Source organism: Dendrobates tinctorius, unplaced genomic scaffold (assembly GCF_039654945.1).
Source record: "Dendrobates tinctorius isolate UK_male_01 unplaced genomic scaffold, ASM3965494v1 ptg000396l, whole genome shotgun sequence".
In the NCBI taxonomy this organism is placed as follows: Eukaryota; Metazoa; Chordata; class Amphibia; order Anura; family Dendrobatidae; genus Dendrobates; species Dendrobates tinctorius.
In genome coordinates this window covers 484,049-501,479 of record NW_027362062.1, presented here as the reverse complement: position 1 = coordinate 501,479, position 17,431 = coordinate 484,049, and the positions used below count along the sequence as shown (strand labels likewise).

General features: G+C 44.4%; 1 protein-coding gene across 3 annotated transcripts in view; it reads left to right on the top strand.

The window, feature by feature from the left end:
* The window catches only part of TTC39A (tetratricopeptide repeat domain 39A), an 80,267-nt gene that overhangs the window by 20,306 nt on the left and 42,530 nt on the right, over positions 1–17,431 (top strand). For all 3 annotated transcript variants that reach the window (XM_073563661.1, XM_073563660.1, XM_073563662.1), the window contains exon 2: positions 3,999–4,103. In XM_073563661.1, the coding sequence (XP_073419762.1) occupies positions 3,999–4,103 (105 nt within the window). The remainder of the gene's footprint in view (positions 1–3,998; positions 4,104–17,431) is intronic.

Genomic DNA, 17,431 nt, shown 5'->3' with positions numbered 1-17,431 from the left:
ATCAGTGAGACTATGGATTCTCTACTGTCAGAGCAGTGACAAGTGATATAGTGCACAAGTGATATGCACTATTCAGATAATACAGGGTCCAAATAATAATCAAAATTCTAATGCTGCAAATTACAGGTGAAATTATATGCAGTATTCAAATAATAAAACCACATAGTGACTCAAAAATATCCAGTATTCAAGTAGTACTGCTACATGTTGCTCAAATAATATACAGTATTTACATAATACCACCAAATAGTGACCAAATAATATGCAGTGTTCAACTAATACTGCCAGTGAGTGCCTACAAATAAGTTGTAGTAAAATAATACCGTCATATAGTTCTCAAGTAATAATACAGTTTTATTTCCGTAGTATACCACTATACATTAGCACTAATTCATTATTGGTCAGTGTAGTTTACTTGTAAAGTTTCCATTATTGGGAGCCCTTTACAAAATGGGGGGCCCTGGGCATTTGCCAAATTTGCAACCCTGTGGCCAACTTATTTTTAGAGGTCGTGTTTGGTTTGGATGACTAAACAATTAACGGCGTAATATTATTTATGTCGGGGCGGTCAGTGATCTGCGGCTCATCCTGCACTGTCCCTTGTTTACCAAGGGCTGAAAAACTCAGAAATACCAGACGACCGATATACAGTAACATTACCCTGATCTCCGGAGTGTCATACTGTGCAGTTATGAGAACTGGGCAAACTGGTTTTACTGGTGTTTATTATTATACAGGAATGAGGAATATCACACACCCCTATATCCCCTGTGTGCAGGGTGAGGGCCTGACCGCAGCACCACTAGGCGGTATATTACTACTGTTACCATATAACACCCAGCCCTTGGCTGCCAATTATAGATAAAGGCATGAGGAGGTGTAGGAGGTGACAGTTCAGGTGGCAGTGCCCCATTCTCCTATCTGGTATGAGACCTCGCAGCTGCCGGTGTTCACACACACACCCTGCGCGGCGCACCGCCTCTGTGACGTGACGCCAGGACAGACTATGCAGCGAAGGAGCGCAGCTGGGATTACTGCAGTGTCAGTGTTTACAGTAGACGTCCTCCTAAGGGTATGTGCAAACGCTGCGGAATGGGGTGCGGATTTGGCTGCGCGGATTTGGTAAAATCCGCAGGTCAAAAGACCTGCGGTTTTACCTGCGGATTAGCCTGTGGTTTGTCATCTCAATGGAGGAGATGGCAAACGGCTGCGGATTCCGCAGAAAGAATTGGCATGTCAATTCTTTCTGCGGTTTCAAAACCGCAGAAAAACCGCGCGGAAAAATCTGCACCGTCTGCACTGCGGTTTTTTATTCCCATAGGGAATAATGGTACTGTACATCGCAGCAAAAACTGCTGCGAACCCGCAGCGGCCAAATCCGCTGCTGAACTGCAGCAGAATCCGCAGCGTGTGCACACACCCTAAGACTGCAACACAAAGGACCACGGACCGTGGTAATATGGCCATCTCATTGCCGCATATTCTGCACAAAACCGTCCACCCGGTTATTTGTTCTATGGTCTTAAGACACATTGTTCGGTCTATTTCAAAATTCATATTTGCATTTTGGAAGGCGGTGGCGACCAAGAGACATCGGCCACCCAGTGGACGTGGCTTGTACTGTTGTGTGTTATTGCTCCCATTTTCCTCCCCCAAAAAGAATGAGCACTTATCACTGGCATTTAATTTTTCTCATTTTTCAACAAGCACCTGACACATTTCATAAATATCTGCATTTTTACCTGGTGTAAATGCCGCTGTTCTACTGAATACCGGCGCTGTTTTCCTTTTGTTCCTGCTCCTCTCTGTTCCTGAGATATGGCCCCTTTTTCCCTTGTATATAAATCTATTCTTGTTAGACAACTAGGAGTGGTCATCAAGAAGACGTCCCAGAAAAGAGATGAGGGTTGCGCCCACTTGGCTAAATAGTCTAAACTTACATTCAGGGAATAAGAGGTCGTATCTCAGGGACAGAGAGGCGTGGGAACAAAAGGAAAACATCGCCAGAATCAGGAGAACAGCGGCATTTACACCAGGCAAAAAAAGCATTTTTATGAAAAGCGAATTTTTTTAACCCCCTTCCCAACTTGAGATGTAATAGTTCATCACATGCTTAGGTGCCAGTGTATGTTGCAGGCTCAGGAGCTGAACAGGCATGATACCCAAGAGGGTGCCAGCTGTGGAAGACTACTGACATGTTCCTGTATACTGGAGAAATCTCCACTTGCTGCTGTTTAACTATTAAAATGCCACTGACATGGGGTGCCCTGTTAGTTAGTGTCAAAGATCCCCATCACTGCCATGTTAGTCCTCCTGTGAAGCCCAGCCTGTGGCTGAGCTTCATAGGAGAACATCATTTCAACAATATACTGATACAGTACCATATAAAGTAGTATTAGGGTATGTAGAAGAACCAATCAGACGAAGGATCAAGTCTTTTTCCCCTCTTAATAATAATAATGTAAAAATAAACTTATTGGTATCAATCACATCTGTAAACATGTGATCTATCAAGTTATAACATTTATTAGCCCTTACAGTAAACACCATTCTTGGTCACTACATTTTCCCAAAATACTACAATAAGGTCAAAATGCTGTACGTACCCCAAAATTACATCAATAAAAACATCATCCTGCCAAGCAAAAAAGAATACCTAACAGATTCAGGGAAAAATACAAAATTAGAAAACAGCTACAAAACAATTTTTTTTTAGAAATTTTAACCACTTGAATATTAAGAAAAAAAAAAACACTATACATGATTGATATCACCATAATTGTACTGACCTGGGAAAGCATATTTTCATGTCATTTTTTTCCCCTACAATGAACATTATGAAAACAAAATCCGCAAAAATAATGGGAGAATTGTGTTTTTATACTTTTTCATCACTTTTTTTTGTTCCTGTTTTTCAGTGCATTATGTGGTACAATGGTATAAAATGTCACAGCTCAACTCCTCCCTCTCCCTTCACAATCACCTTTTCACACGCTCATTAGATGCTTCAATATAAAGGATAGGGCTTGGGTCAGCTTAGTGCTGCTAATGTGCATGTCAATTTCCTGAAACAACAGGAAGTATGAGTCCAAAAAAAATTCCCTGGTGGTCAGTGTGAAAATTGCAAGATTTTTAGTTTGTACATTCTAGACTTTATTACAAAGCTGAGGTTAAAAAAAAAAAAAAAGGGTCTGAAACAGCGCCATTCTAGTCTGCTGGATGTGTCTGGTATTACAGCTTAGGCCCATTCAAGTGGCACAAAGACTTTTTTTCTTGGTGTTCTTCATATCCCAGTGTCATAGACAGTTTACAGGCCTTGTCCACAGAGGACTAGCAACGGTGATTCAGACTTATAAAACTGTCCAAAAAGTGAAAAACTATCTTTCTCGCTCCAAAGCAGACAATCACAATGCAGCCTTCATTTTTCTATAGCACACAGATCGGAAATCACTCAGACGATGGACTGCAGATGTGTGGTATCTTATAGGCGCTGCTAATGTTGCAGCCTCTTACGTTAGGATGTCAACCTAGTGCAGTCCAATTTTTTATTTTTTTTCTTCCCCCACGGATTAATTGACTGGCACGGCCAAGTTGGATCCAAATATGGGATGGAAATTGAGGATTCTGCAACTTTTTCCTCGGATAGATTCTGTCCGAGGAAAAAAAATCAGACACCTAGAAGTTTTGCATTTAGGCTTGTGGCTTTTATGAACGGAGCGGTAACTACCAAAATAACTTAGTCATCCATTGTGTAATTGTGGGTATATCTACTCCTGATGATTATCATCCTTTGCATACTGAGACTTTTTTTTTAATTATTGTCCACGGTCTTTCCAGAATTTAAAGGATGCCGTTGGCTACAAGTACACCTGAGAATACTATTATTATCATTATTGTTGCTAATATGATACATATTTACAAATATGATATGTGATTGTTACTGATATGATGCAAACGTTTATATATCAGCTGATCTGGTCTCAACTTTGACTGTCCAGGCAGGTAAACTCGGACTTGAAGAGCTCTCTGTCAGAATGTATGACCGCGTTGGATATGTTCTTGAACAACAAGTTCCAGGAGGCCCTCGCCTTCCTCCAGGCCAAGTAAGTATCACAACCTGAGCTTCATCACAAGCTCGGTCATGTTTCAGGACTTCTTCACGCTCTCAGTATTTGCCTTGTACGAATGCATATTTGGATTTTTTTTATGTGTTTGCCATTTTTTTAATCCTCAGCTTCTATTGCGCTTGATTGCGCACATATAATTTTTAGGTTTAAAGGTGATCTTGCTTGACCCATTTTGTATTGTAAAACCAAAGAAATGAGCGGGAACATAAGTTGGTGCATATGAAATGTGTAAGAGCACGTTTACACTGTGGCCATTTCACAGACAAAACGCAAGAAAAAAAAAATGAGCATATACCCTATAGTAAGCAAATATTAATGGTACATGTAAAAAACAGAGTACAGGTGCGTCTCCCCCAAAATTAGAATAAATTCTCACTTTTTTCTGTTGGTGGATGGTATAATTGTTAATAGAAAGTCTATTCTCATCTTAGCACCATCATTTAGTTTGATATAAATAAATTATTTATAGTAAGTTTAGTAATTTTGTGTATCCATGGCATTATTTATCTTACTGATACTGAGTTACAGGTACGTCTCACAAAATTAGAATGTCATCAAAAAGTTAATTTATTTCAGTTCTTCAATGCAAAACGTGAAGCACATATATTATATAGAGTCATTACAGAGTGATCTATTTCACGTGTTTATTTCTGGTAATGTTGGTGATTATGGCTTATAGCCAATGAAAACCCAAAAGTCATTATCTCTGTAAATTAGAATAATTAACAAAAAAACACCTGCAAAGGCTTCCTAAGCATTTATGAAGGTCCCCTAGTCTGTTTCAGTAGCTCCACAATCATGGGGAAGACTGCTGACCTGACAGATGTCCAGAAGGCAGTCACTGACACACTCCACAAGGAGGGTAAGCCACAAAAGGTCATTGGTAAAGAAGCCGGCTGTTCACACAGTGCTGTATCCAAGTATATTAATGGAAAGTTGAGTGGAAGGAAAAAGTGTGGTAGGAAAAAGTGCACAAGCAACCGGGATAACCACAGCCTTGAAAGGATTGTTAAGAAAAGGCCATTCAAAAATTTTGGGGAAATTCACAAGGAGTGGACTGCTGCTGGAGTCATTGCTTCAAGAGCCACCACACACAGACGTATCCAGGACATGGGCTACAAGTGTCACATTCCTTGTGTCAGCCACTCATGACCAATAGACAACGTCAGAAGCGTCTTACCTGGGCCAAGGAGAAGAAGAACAGGACTGTTGTCAGTGGTCCAAGGTGTTGTTTTCAGATGAAAGTAAATTTTGCATTTAATTTGGAAATCAAGGTCCCAGAGTCTGGAGGAAGAGTGGAGAGGCCACAATCCAAGCTGCTGGAGGTCTAGTGTGAGGTTTCCACAATCAGTGATGGTTTGGGGAGCCATGTCATCGGCTGGTGTAGGTCCACTGTGTTTTATCAAGACCAAAGTCAGAGCAGCCGTCTACCAGGAAATTTTAGATCACTTCATTCTTCCTTCTGCTGACAAGCTTTTTAGAGATGGAAATGTCATTCTCCAGCAGGACTTGTCTCCTGTCCACACTGCCAAAAGTACCAATACCTGGTTTACACACAACAGTATCACTGTGCTCGATTGACAGCAAACTCACCTGACCTTAACCCCATAGAGAATCTATGGGGTATTGTCAAGAGGAAGATGAGAGGCACCAGACCCAACAATGCAGACGACCGGAAGGCTGCTATCAAAGCAACCTGGGCTTCCATAACCCCTCAGCAGTTCCACAGGCTGTTCGTCTCCATGCCACGCCACATTGATGCAGTAATGGATGCAAAAGGAGCCCGACCAAGTATTGAGTGCATTTACTAAACATACATGTCAGTAGGACAACATTTCGGGTTTTACAATCATTTTTCATACTCGTGTTATAAAGTATTCTAATTTACTGAGATAATGACTTTTGGGTTTTCATTGGCTGTAAGCCATAATCATCAACATTAACAGAAATAAACACGTGAAATAGATCACTCTGTGTGTACTGACTCTATATAATATGAGTTTCACTTTTTGTATTGAAGAACTGAAATAAATTAACCTTTTGATGATATTCTCATTTTGTGAGAAGCACTTGTACTTGATTAGCACTATTTTGATCAAAAAGCATAAAAGCAACAAGGTGTACCCAGTCATGATGGTCCTATCTTGTCTCTAGTATTAAAATTTGTATTGCACTGACATACAGATGGCAGTGTAAGCCATTGTATAAGAAGAGTAGACATGCCAAATCACTTTTTTGACTGTACAAAAGCATTGCATGGAAAATAATAAATCCCAAATACTTAATTTGGTGTCTACTTATTGATTTTTTTTTTTTTTTTAGTGTATTTTGAATCTCATTTGTCTTATAAAACACTTAAAGCGGACCTTTTACTGGATTTTGCTATTTAAAACAAGTCCCTCCTTCCATTGTTGCAGCTCCATTGATTCTGGAACAGTTTTTCTTTTTCTTCTTTGCCCCTCTGTTCCAAAGTTATGCCGTCCAATAATAATGGTGCAAATTTTCCCGTCAAGCAACTGGGCGTGTACCACACAAAAAAATTTTTTGTGGGTGTGGCCATGTTTGATTGGCTAGTATCCAGAGGAGAAAATGAAAACGCCCACAGAGAAGTTTTGTCGTACACGCCCAATTAGTTGGTTGAAAGGAACATTTGCTTCTTTATTGCTGAGGGGCATAACTTTGGATTGGAAGGGGCACAGAAGAAAGCGAAAAACTATTCCAGAGGCGGCGGAACAGCAGCAATTAGAGGAGGTACTGAGTTTAAATGTAAATATTCCAGGGAAAAGTCTTTTTTAACTTAACTTTTCCAAATGCAATGTCTCCTGTTCCATCTGTTTTGTCTAGGTGTTAGAAGCTCAAGTGAACATTCTTCTTTATACATTAGTGTGATAATTAAAGTTTAAGGCATAGGACGTCCTTGACATGGAAAAAAATATTTTTACATAAGTGAGTGTTTTACTCCAGTTAAAACACTTGCATTAAGTTTTGATCTGCAAATCTTCAATCCTTCATTCATTTTCAGACACCAGATATTCAGTTTGCAGCATGAATCAAGTTTCAGATTTTTCTCTTGTGGGAGCGTCTCTTCCAGTAATGAAGGTTGGATGTGAGATCTGTGTGCTTCCATAGTGATGCTATCGTTGTTGGCTGAAATAGCCATACAGCTTCTAATCTGCACTTATTTCCTCTTCTTCTGCTTTCCTTCTTTTCTATAAGCTCGGCTAGAGGCTGGGGCTTCATTGGTGTACAAATATGGGAGACATGAAGACCTTCAGTAGGTTACTCAGCTGCCACAACAGCATCATTGGTAAACCACATTCAAGTTACCAGGAGACTGATGACAGTGGTGTAACTAGAGTTCAATGGGCCCCGGTGCTATATTTGGACCAGATGTATGGGCCCTTGTAGCATTCTGAATCCTATATAGACAGGTAGTAATGTTCCCCATCCTGGGCCCCTTCCTGATTTATATGTTCCTTATCCTGGGCTCCTTCCTAGCATATATGTCTCCCATCCTGGGACCTTTCCTGATATATATGTTCTCAATCCTGGGCCCCTTCCTGGTATCTATGTCCCCCATCCTGGTATATATGTCCCCCATCCTGGGCCCCATCCTGCTATATAAGTCCTCCATCCTAGGCCCCTTTCTGATATATATGCCCTCCATCCTGAGCCTTTTCCTGGTATGTACGGTATGTCCCCCATTCTGGTATAATATATGTCATCTATCCTGAGCCCCTTCCTGGTATATATGTCCTCCATCCTGGTATATATGACCCCATCCTGGGCTGCTTCCTGGCATATATGTCCCACCTTCAGGGCCTTTTCTTGGTATATATGTCCCCCATTCTGGTATATATGTCCTCTATCCTGATCCCCTTCCGGTATATATCCCCCATGCTGGTATATATGTCCTCCATCGTGGGCCCCTTCCTGGTATATATATATCCCCCAGTGGCGTGCATTGCGGTGTAGGGATCTGGCAGGTGTCTGCTCTGTAATGCATTTCAGTTTATTATGTGTCCTCGGACTCAGGTCCAGCTGAAATATGCGCTGGCCCTTCTCCCTCATGGACCCAGTCACACCCTCTGCGACCGCGATCGTTCCGCCCCTTCAGATGAGGATCAGATCCCTCATTTCCAAACTCTTACATGTCGCTGTCATGGTGACAGTGGAATCTTTGAGGTGAAGCTGCTGTGATCGGAACCTACTCTAATCCCAGCAGTTAGGTTTCGTATAACACAGCAGATTCTCACGCGGTATGGAGTGAGTCCAGTTTCTGAGCCTGCTCCATACATGACGAGCACACATCTGCCTTATATGAATGGGGAATGTCGCAAGTTGAAACTTGGGCAGAGTGGACCTTGTACCCTAAATATAATGTAACCCACCTGGTTCACTTAATACTCATCCTTGGTCCAGAAAAGATTGCATTGGCGTGGAATAATTAACCCTATATAAGGTTGTTCTTCAAAACTTTTTAGTGTTTTTTTGGGGGGTGGGGTGAGTTATTATGCGTAAAATATGGCAGGGTCATTAGCAGCGTCGGACTGGAGCACCTTGGGCCCACCAGAGAAAATCATTCTTGGGGCCCACTATGTAGCTACATAGAAAGAAATACAAGACCACCAATTGTGCGGTAAAACGCGCTAATATCAGGGTATAATATAAGGCAGTACAGGTCTTAGTTATGTAGCAGGAGTTGGGGTAGCCCCCTCATAGAATATAATGCAGCCATCTCATAGAATATAATGTAGCCCCCTCATAGGGTATAATGCACCCCCTCTTAGGGTATAATGCTGCCCCCCTCATAGGGTATAATGCACCCCCTCATAGGGTATAATGCTTCCCCCACTCATAGGGTATAATGCACCCCTACATAGGGTATAGCGCACCCCCTCATAGGGTATAATGCTGCCCCCTCATAGGGTATAATGCTGCACCCTCATAGGGAATAATGTACCTCCTCATAGAATATAATGCTGCCCCCTCATAGGGTATAACACTAGATAGATAGATAGATAGATAGATAGAAGATAGATAATGGATAAATAGATATAGAGATAGATATATAGAAATAGATAGCTATAAATAGATACAGATAGATAGATATAGATAGCGATAGATAGAGATAGATAGATAGATAGATAGGGGATAAATAGATAGATCGATGGATAGATGGATAGATAGATATGAAGATAATAGATAGAGATATATATAGCTATAGATAGATATAGAGATAGATGGATAGATAGATAGATAGATAGATAAAGGATAAATAGATCTATGGATAGATGATAGATAGATGGATAGATAGATATAAAGATAATATACATATAGATAGATATAGATAGCTATAGATAGGTATAGAGATAGATAGACTATCTATATCTATCTCTATATCTATCTATCTATCTATCTATCTCTGTATCTATCTCTCTATCTATCTAAATCTATCTCTATATCTCTCGATCTATCTCTATATCTATCTCTATATGTAAGATAGAGACAGATATAGAAATAGATAGAGATAGATAGATATAGATAGATATACAGATAGAAATAGATAGATAGATATAGAGAGAGATATAGAGAGAGATATAGATAGCTAGAGATAGAAATAGAGATAGATAGATAGATATAGGGATAGATATAGCTATAGAGATAGATAGATAGATATAGAGATAGATATAGAGATAGATATAGAGATAGACAGATAGAGAGATAGATATAGAGATTAATAGATATAGGGATAGAGATAGATAGATATAGATATACAGATAGAGATAGATAGATATATAGAGAGATATAGATAGAGATAGATAGAGATAGATAGAGAGATTGCTATAGGGATAGATATAGAGATAGATAGATAGATATAGAGAGATATAGATAGATAGATATACAGATAGAGATAGATAGATATAGAGAGAGAGATAGATAGATATAGAGAGAGATATAGATAGATAGAGATAGATATAGAGATAGATAGACAGATATAGATAGATAGAGATAGATAGATATAGAGATAGATAGATATACAGATAGAGATAGATAGATATAGAGAGAGAGATATAGATAGATATAGAGATAGATAGATATAGAGATAGATATAGAGATAGATAGATAGATGTAGATAGATAGATATAGAGAGAGATATAGATAGATATAGAGAGAGATATAGATAGAGATAGATATAAGATAGATATAGAGATAGATAGATATAGAGAGACAGATATAGAGATAGATAGAGAGAGAGATAGATAGAGAGATTGATATAGGGATAGATAGATATAGAGAGATAGATAGATAGATAGATACATAGATACATAGATAGAGATAGATAACTAGAGAGATAGATATAGAGATAGATAGATAAATAGAGATAGATATACAGATAGAAATAGATAGATAGATAGATAGATAGATATAGCCTGGGACAGCTCATAGAATCTCATGGCTTTCAGTATCATCTTTATGCTGATGACACACAGATCTACATCTCTGGACCAGATATCACCTCCCTACTAACCAGAATCCCTCAATGTCTGTCCACTATTTCATCCTTCTTCTCCACTAGATATCTGAAACTCAACATGGACAAAACAGAATTCATCATCTTTCCCCCATCTCACGTGACCCCCCCTACGAACCTATCAATTACAGTAAATGACTGCCCACTCTCCCCAGTCCCACAAGCTCGCTGCCTCGGAGTAATCCTTGATGCTGATCTCTCCTTCAAACCACATATCCAAACCCTTTCCACTTCCTGCCGACTTCAACTCAAAAATATTTCACGCATCCGTTCATTCCTCACCCAAGAATCTGCAAAAACCCTAGTCCATGCCCTCATCATCTCTCGCCTTGACTACTGCAACCTCATGCTCTGCGGCCTCCCCTCAAACACTCTCGCACCCCTCCAATCTATTCTAAACTCTGCTGCCCGACTAATCCACCTGTCCCCCCGCTATTCCCCAGCTTCTCCCCTCTGTCAATCCCTTCACTGGCTCCCAATTGCCCAGAGACTCCATTACAAAACCCTAACCATGACATACAAAGCCATCCACAACTTGTCTCCTCCATACATCTGTGACCTCGTCTCCCGGTACTTTCCTGCACGCAACCTCCGATCCTCACAAGATCTCCTTCTCTACTCCCCTCTTATCTCCTCTTCCCACAATCGCATACAAGATTTCTCTCGCGCATCACCCCTACTCTGGAACTCTCTACCACAACATATCAGACTCTCACCTACCATCGAAACCTTCAAAAAGAGCCTGAAGACCCACCTCTTCCGACAAGCCTATAACCTGCAGTAACCACCGATCGACCAAACCGCTGCACGACCAGCTCTACCCTCGCCTACTGTATTATCACCCATCCCTTGAAGATTGTGAGCCCTCGCGGGCAGGGTCCTCTCTCCTCCTGTACCAGTTATGACTTGTATTGTTTAAGATTATTGTACTTGTTTTTATGTATACCCCCCTCACATGTAAAGCGCCATGGAATAAATGGCGCTATAACAATAAATAATAATAATAATAATAATAATAATAATATAGAGAGATATAGCTAGATAGAGATAGAGATAGATAGATATAGAAATAGATAGATAGATATAGAGAGAGATATAGCTAGATATAGATAGAGATAGAGATAGATAGATATAGAGATAGAGAGATAGATAGATGTAGATATAGAGATAGATAGAGAGATACAGTAGATATAGAGATAGATAGACAGATATAGAGAGATAGATAGATATAGAGATAGATATACAGATAGAAATAGATAGATATAGAGAGATATAGAGATAGATAGATAGACAGATATAGAGATAGATAGATATAGAGATACTGTAGATAGATATAGAGATAGATAGACATATAGAGATAGACAGATATAGAGATAGATAGATAGATGGATAAGATAGATAGATGAATATAGAGATAGATGGATATAGAGATAGATAGATAAAAAAAAATCACAATACTCACCTCTCCTCCTCGCTCCCACGCTGATGCCGGCTTCAGACTCAGGAGCTGCCCCCTCTGCCAGACACACAGCGGGTGCACGATGGTGACGTCATCGCGCACCGGCTGTGAGTCAGGAGCAGAGGGGACTGATGGGAGAGAGACGCTCTCTCTTCCACTGCAATTGAGGGCGGGGCCGGCTGGGGGGCGGGGCCCCGGGGGGTGGAGACCTGAAATGATATTCACTGCTTCGCAGTGAATATTCATTTCTCTTTAGCAGCGGGGACAGGGGCTCCTGCCTCCTGACACCCGCTGCTGCTCCGCTGGCACGGGCCCCCATAGCAGCTGTGTGGCACTGGCTGGGAGCCCCTGGAGCAGTGGGGGCCCAAGGCAACTGCTGGCCTTGTATGCCAGCAGGTGCCAGGGGCCAGGGCCCACCAGATGCCAGGGCCCACCGGAGAATCCTCCGGCTCCCCGGTGGGCCAGTCCGACGCTGGTCATTAGCCATTTAGGACATTTTCTTCTTCATGTTGTTGTCTGGTTTAGGTAAAATGGGCATAGAGGAGTGTTTCCGGAGGTCCACTCTGCTTGGCTGGAGTCTGAATGAAAGACGCTGGCTGGAATTCCTTGGTTACATGGGCGCATATAAAAGATCACTGCTTCTCCACGTATTTCCAGTCTGACAACACTTTACTCACAGGACACAGAATATATCACACAGATACAGAGGGCAGGCCAATAGAAAAGCGACAGGCCAGACATACATTACAATAGCCGCAGGTGGCCGGAGCCTGCCGATATTTACTGTGGGAATTACAAAGGTGGGGGAGGGGGGCGGCTGGGCGCAGCCTGTGGGCTGATGCATTAGGGACATGCATCTCCCATGGAACCTATTATACATACATATAACTGCACAACATATTCTGGGTGCTGAGTGGTTCCGTAACACGTAAGACGGCTCCCCTTTTCAGCGACGCGATCGGCATACACAGTCTGATCCTTAACGGATCGGTTTGGGGATGACCGAAGTTTATGGGGTTGGTACAAGTTCCGTTTGTCGACTTAGTCCATCGGCATTACCGTTTTGTTTGCCGGGTCTGTAGTGGATGGTGAAGTCCAGAGGTTGTAGGGTTAAACTCCACCGCAGCAATCTGGCGTTGTCTCCGGAGACCCGATTAAGCCAGACTAGGGGATTATGGTCCGTTAGGAGGGAAAACCGTCATCCATACAAATATGGTTGCATCTTTTTGAGTGCCCATACTACCGCCAGGCACTCCTTCTCGATGGCCGCATAGCTTACTTCACGGGGCAGTAGTTTCCGACTCAGGTAAGCTACCGGGTGTTCTTGGCCGTCCGGCCCGACTCGGCTCAGTACTGCCCCCAATCCAAACATAGAAGCGTCTGTGTGAACAAGGAAACGTTTAGTTGGATCGGGTGCGGCCAAAACAGGGGTATTGGTGAGGGCGTCCTTTAGTTGGTCGGAAGGCTTCCTCACACTCTGGGGTCCAGGTTACCTGGTGGGGAAGGTTCTTACGGGTCAGATCAGTGAGGGGCTTGGCTACGCTGCTGTAATTGGGAACGAATTTCCTGTAATACCCCGCTGTCCCTAGAAACGCCATGACCTGGGTTTTAGTGCGTGGGGTGGGCCATTTGGCTATGGCCTCAATCTTGGCTGGTTCTGGTCGCTGTTTCCCACTTCCCACCCAATGCCCTAAGTACTGAACCTCTGCTTTGCCCACGTGACACTTGTTTGGGTTCAGGGTGATTCCGGCCTGGTGGATCCTGTCCAATACTGTCTCTAGGTGATTTAGATGCTCTTCCCATGTCGCACTGAAGATGGTGATGTCATCCAAGTAGGCACAAGCATAGTCCTGGAGACCATCCAGAAGCCGGGCAGCCAGCCTATGGAAGGTCGCAGGGGCATTCTTCATCCCGATTGGCATAACTCGAAACTGGAATAAGCCGAACGGGGTGACAAATGCCGACTTGGGAATAGCGTCAGGACTAAGGGGAATCTGCCAGTAGCCTTTGCATAGATCCATGGTGGTCAAATACTTTGCCCCCGCCAGCCGGTCTAACAACTCATCCACACGCAGCATGGGATATGCATCCGTCACTGTTTTCTCATTGAGCTTACGATAGTCTACACAAAACCGTGTAGTCCCATCCTTCTTGGGCACTAACACTACGGGGGATGCCCAGGGACTATCTGACTCTTCAATGACCCCTAAACGCAACATCTCTTGTATCTCTTGTCGCATCCCCTCTCGTACAGACTCAGGGACGCGGAAGGAGTTTTGTCGCAGGGGGGTCTGAGCCTGGGTCTCAACCTTGTGTTGTGCCAGGCGAGTGTACCCTGGTCTCCCCGAAAACATCCTCTATCGCTGCCTCAACAACTCCTCTGCCTGCTGTCTCTCCCGGGGGCCTAGGTCTTCACCCAAGTGTACCTGGTCCCATGTTTTAGACTGAGTCCTTTCCCCTAAGACATCCGGCAAGGGAAGTCCGGCTAAATCCTCTGCTTCAGGTGCACAGATGGCCACTACCTCTTCAGGGCGCTCCCGGTAGGGCTTCAGCATATTCACATGGAACTTGCGGATAACCCTGGGGTCGTCACAATCGGCGACATTATAGTTTGTGTCGGCTATTTTCCCCACTACCTGGTAGGGCCCCTGCCATGCAGCTTGGAACTTGTTCTGCTTAGTGGGCTCTAACACCAGGACCTTCTGTCCTATTTCCAAGGTGCGCTCTCTGGCCCTCCGATCGTACCATACGCGCTGGCGCCGCTGAGTTGCCTGCATGTTCTCACATACAGCCTGGGTCAGCTCCTGTAGGCGGTCCGAGAATTCCAGCACATAGGGTACAATAGGTACCCCTTCTATGAGGCCCTCCCCTTCCCAGTGTTCTAGCACTAAGTCTAGGGGTCCCCTTACCCGTCTCCCGTGTACCAGCTCGAACGGGGAGAACCCCGTGGATTCTTGGGGCACCTCCCGATAGGCAAACAGGAGGTGTGGCAAGAATTTCTCCCAGTCCCTGTAGGTCCTGGTAAAAGTCCCAATGAGCTGTTTTAATGTCCCGTTAAAGCGTTGACACAACCCATTGGTTTGCGGGTGGTACGGGGCGCTTCTAATGGACTTTACGCTGCACAGCTTCCACAGTTGGTTGGTCACCTCTGCTGTAAACTGGGTACCCTGGTCCGAGATAATCTCCCAGGGAAATCCAACCCGTGAGGAAACCTGAAGCAGGGTGGCCGCCACCGTCTCTGCCAGTATGTTAGGTAACGCAACCGCCTCTGGATACTGTGTGGCATAATCTTCCACTGTCAATATATACCTTTTCCCTGACGGACTGGGTTTGGCTAACGGCCCTATCAGATCGACCGCTACTCGGCTAAATGGTTCCTCCACAATGGGGAGGGGGCGTAATTTGGCCTTGCATCGATCCCCCCTCTTGCCAATGTGCTGGCAACTGTCACAGGTCTGGCAGTACTGACGAACATCATAGGTTACCCCCGGCCAAAAGAAATTTTGTGTCAGACGATGCCTGGTGCGACTGACGTCGAAGTGCCCGGCCAAGGGTATGTCATGAGAGATTCGCAGTAACTCCTGCCTATACTTCTTGGGAACTACCAGCTGTCATTTTATAGTGGAGCTCGTCCCTGTGTAGTGCTGCTCTGTGATCCGGTAGAGGAGACCCTGCTTCCATACAAACTTTTCCCCTTCCAGTACCCCTCTCCCCTCCTGTGCCTTCCCACGATATCCCTCCAATGAAGGATCCTCAAGTAACTCCCTCTTAAATTCATCTGGGGTGGCCCAAGAAATGTGTCTGGCTATGGGAATACGTGTAGGGCTGGGATGTCTTACCTAGGCCTCCTCTGAGTGTGATTCCGCCTCCGCAGCTCGAGCTTGTCTCCGGGTGGTCACAGGATATGTCTCAGCCAGAGGAGCAACCGAGAATGCAGACAACATGGGCCCCAAGTCGTTTCCCAGCAAGACGTCTGCAGGCAAATCCTCCATCAAGCCGACCTCAACAAGGCCATCCCCGACTCCCCAGTTCAGGTGAATCCTGGAAGTGGGCAGTCGATGTATAGCTCCCCCTGCTACACGGACTGCCACTGTCCGGTCCGTCTTCTCTTGGTCCCGTTCGAGATGAGGCTTCACAAGGGTCAAAGTTGCCCCGGAATCTCTTAGTCCCTGCATACGTTTCCCATTAACCCACACGACCTGTCGATGCTGTTGTCGATTATCTGCCCAGGCTGCCTGCACTGGGTCTACTTCATGCAGCACTTCCTCCATCTCTTCCACCCCTTGGTTAGTCGTAGCCCCCAATGCCGGGTCAGCTTCGCCTTGGTAGCAGTGTACAGCAGCCCGGCTGAAGGTAGCTGTTCCCGCCTTTGGCCACTGGGTATGCTGAGTCCGGTTGGGACATTGTCTTTGCAGGTGGCCCAGCTGACGGCAGGTGTGGCATCGCGCCCCAGGGGGACTGTGGTAGGCCGGGTTTCTAGCTGGTCCCCCTACAATCTTTGGTGTTTTGGGGCCCTCCAGGTCCATGGGCGGACCCCTAGTAACCATCTTTGATCCGGACAACTGAGGCCTCCTGGCATCATGATGTTCATCGGCCAGACGAGCGGCTTCCTCTAAAGTCGTTGGCCGACTGTCCCGAAGCCATTCCTGTGTCTCGGGGGTTAGTCCATTAAAGAATCGTTCTAACAAGAAGAGCTGGAGGACGTCCTCCTTAGTGGTTGCTTGGCTCCCTTGTACCCACTGTAGCAGTGACCGCCGTAATTTACAGGCCCATTCAGCGTGGGTATCGGTTACGCGTTTTATAAGTCCACGGAACTTTTGGCGGTATGCCTCTGGTGTCAGCGCATACCGGGCCAAGATCACTTCTTTGATCCGCTCATAGTCCATACAGTCCTCATCAGGTACCATGCGATAGGCGTCCGCTGCCCGGCCTGTCAGCTTGCTGGCCAGAATCTGAACCCGTTCCTCCGGCTTTACTTGATGAAGGGCACACTGCCGCTCAAAGTCCTGCAGAAAGCCATCAATGTCTTCCTCTGCCTCCCCCAACTGTCGGAAGGCATTATACTGGATCTTTTTGTGGCTTACTGTTGAAGGTACCTGGTCGAAGGCCAGAGCTCCCCCTGCTCGCTGACTCTCTTCTCTCCGCCTTGCCATCTCCATCTTGGCCAGCTCCACTTTGGTCCGCTCTGCCATCTCCATCTTGGCTAGCTCTATCCTGGTCCGCTCGGCTATCTTTTCCTTCAGATCAGTACGCACATCAGCCATCACCTCTCGTATGATCTCTACTGCAGGGTTCGGACCATAGAACGCC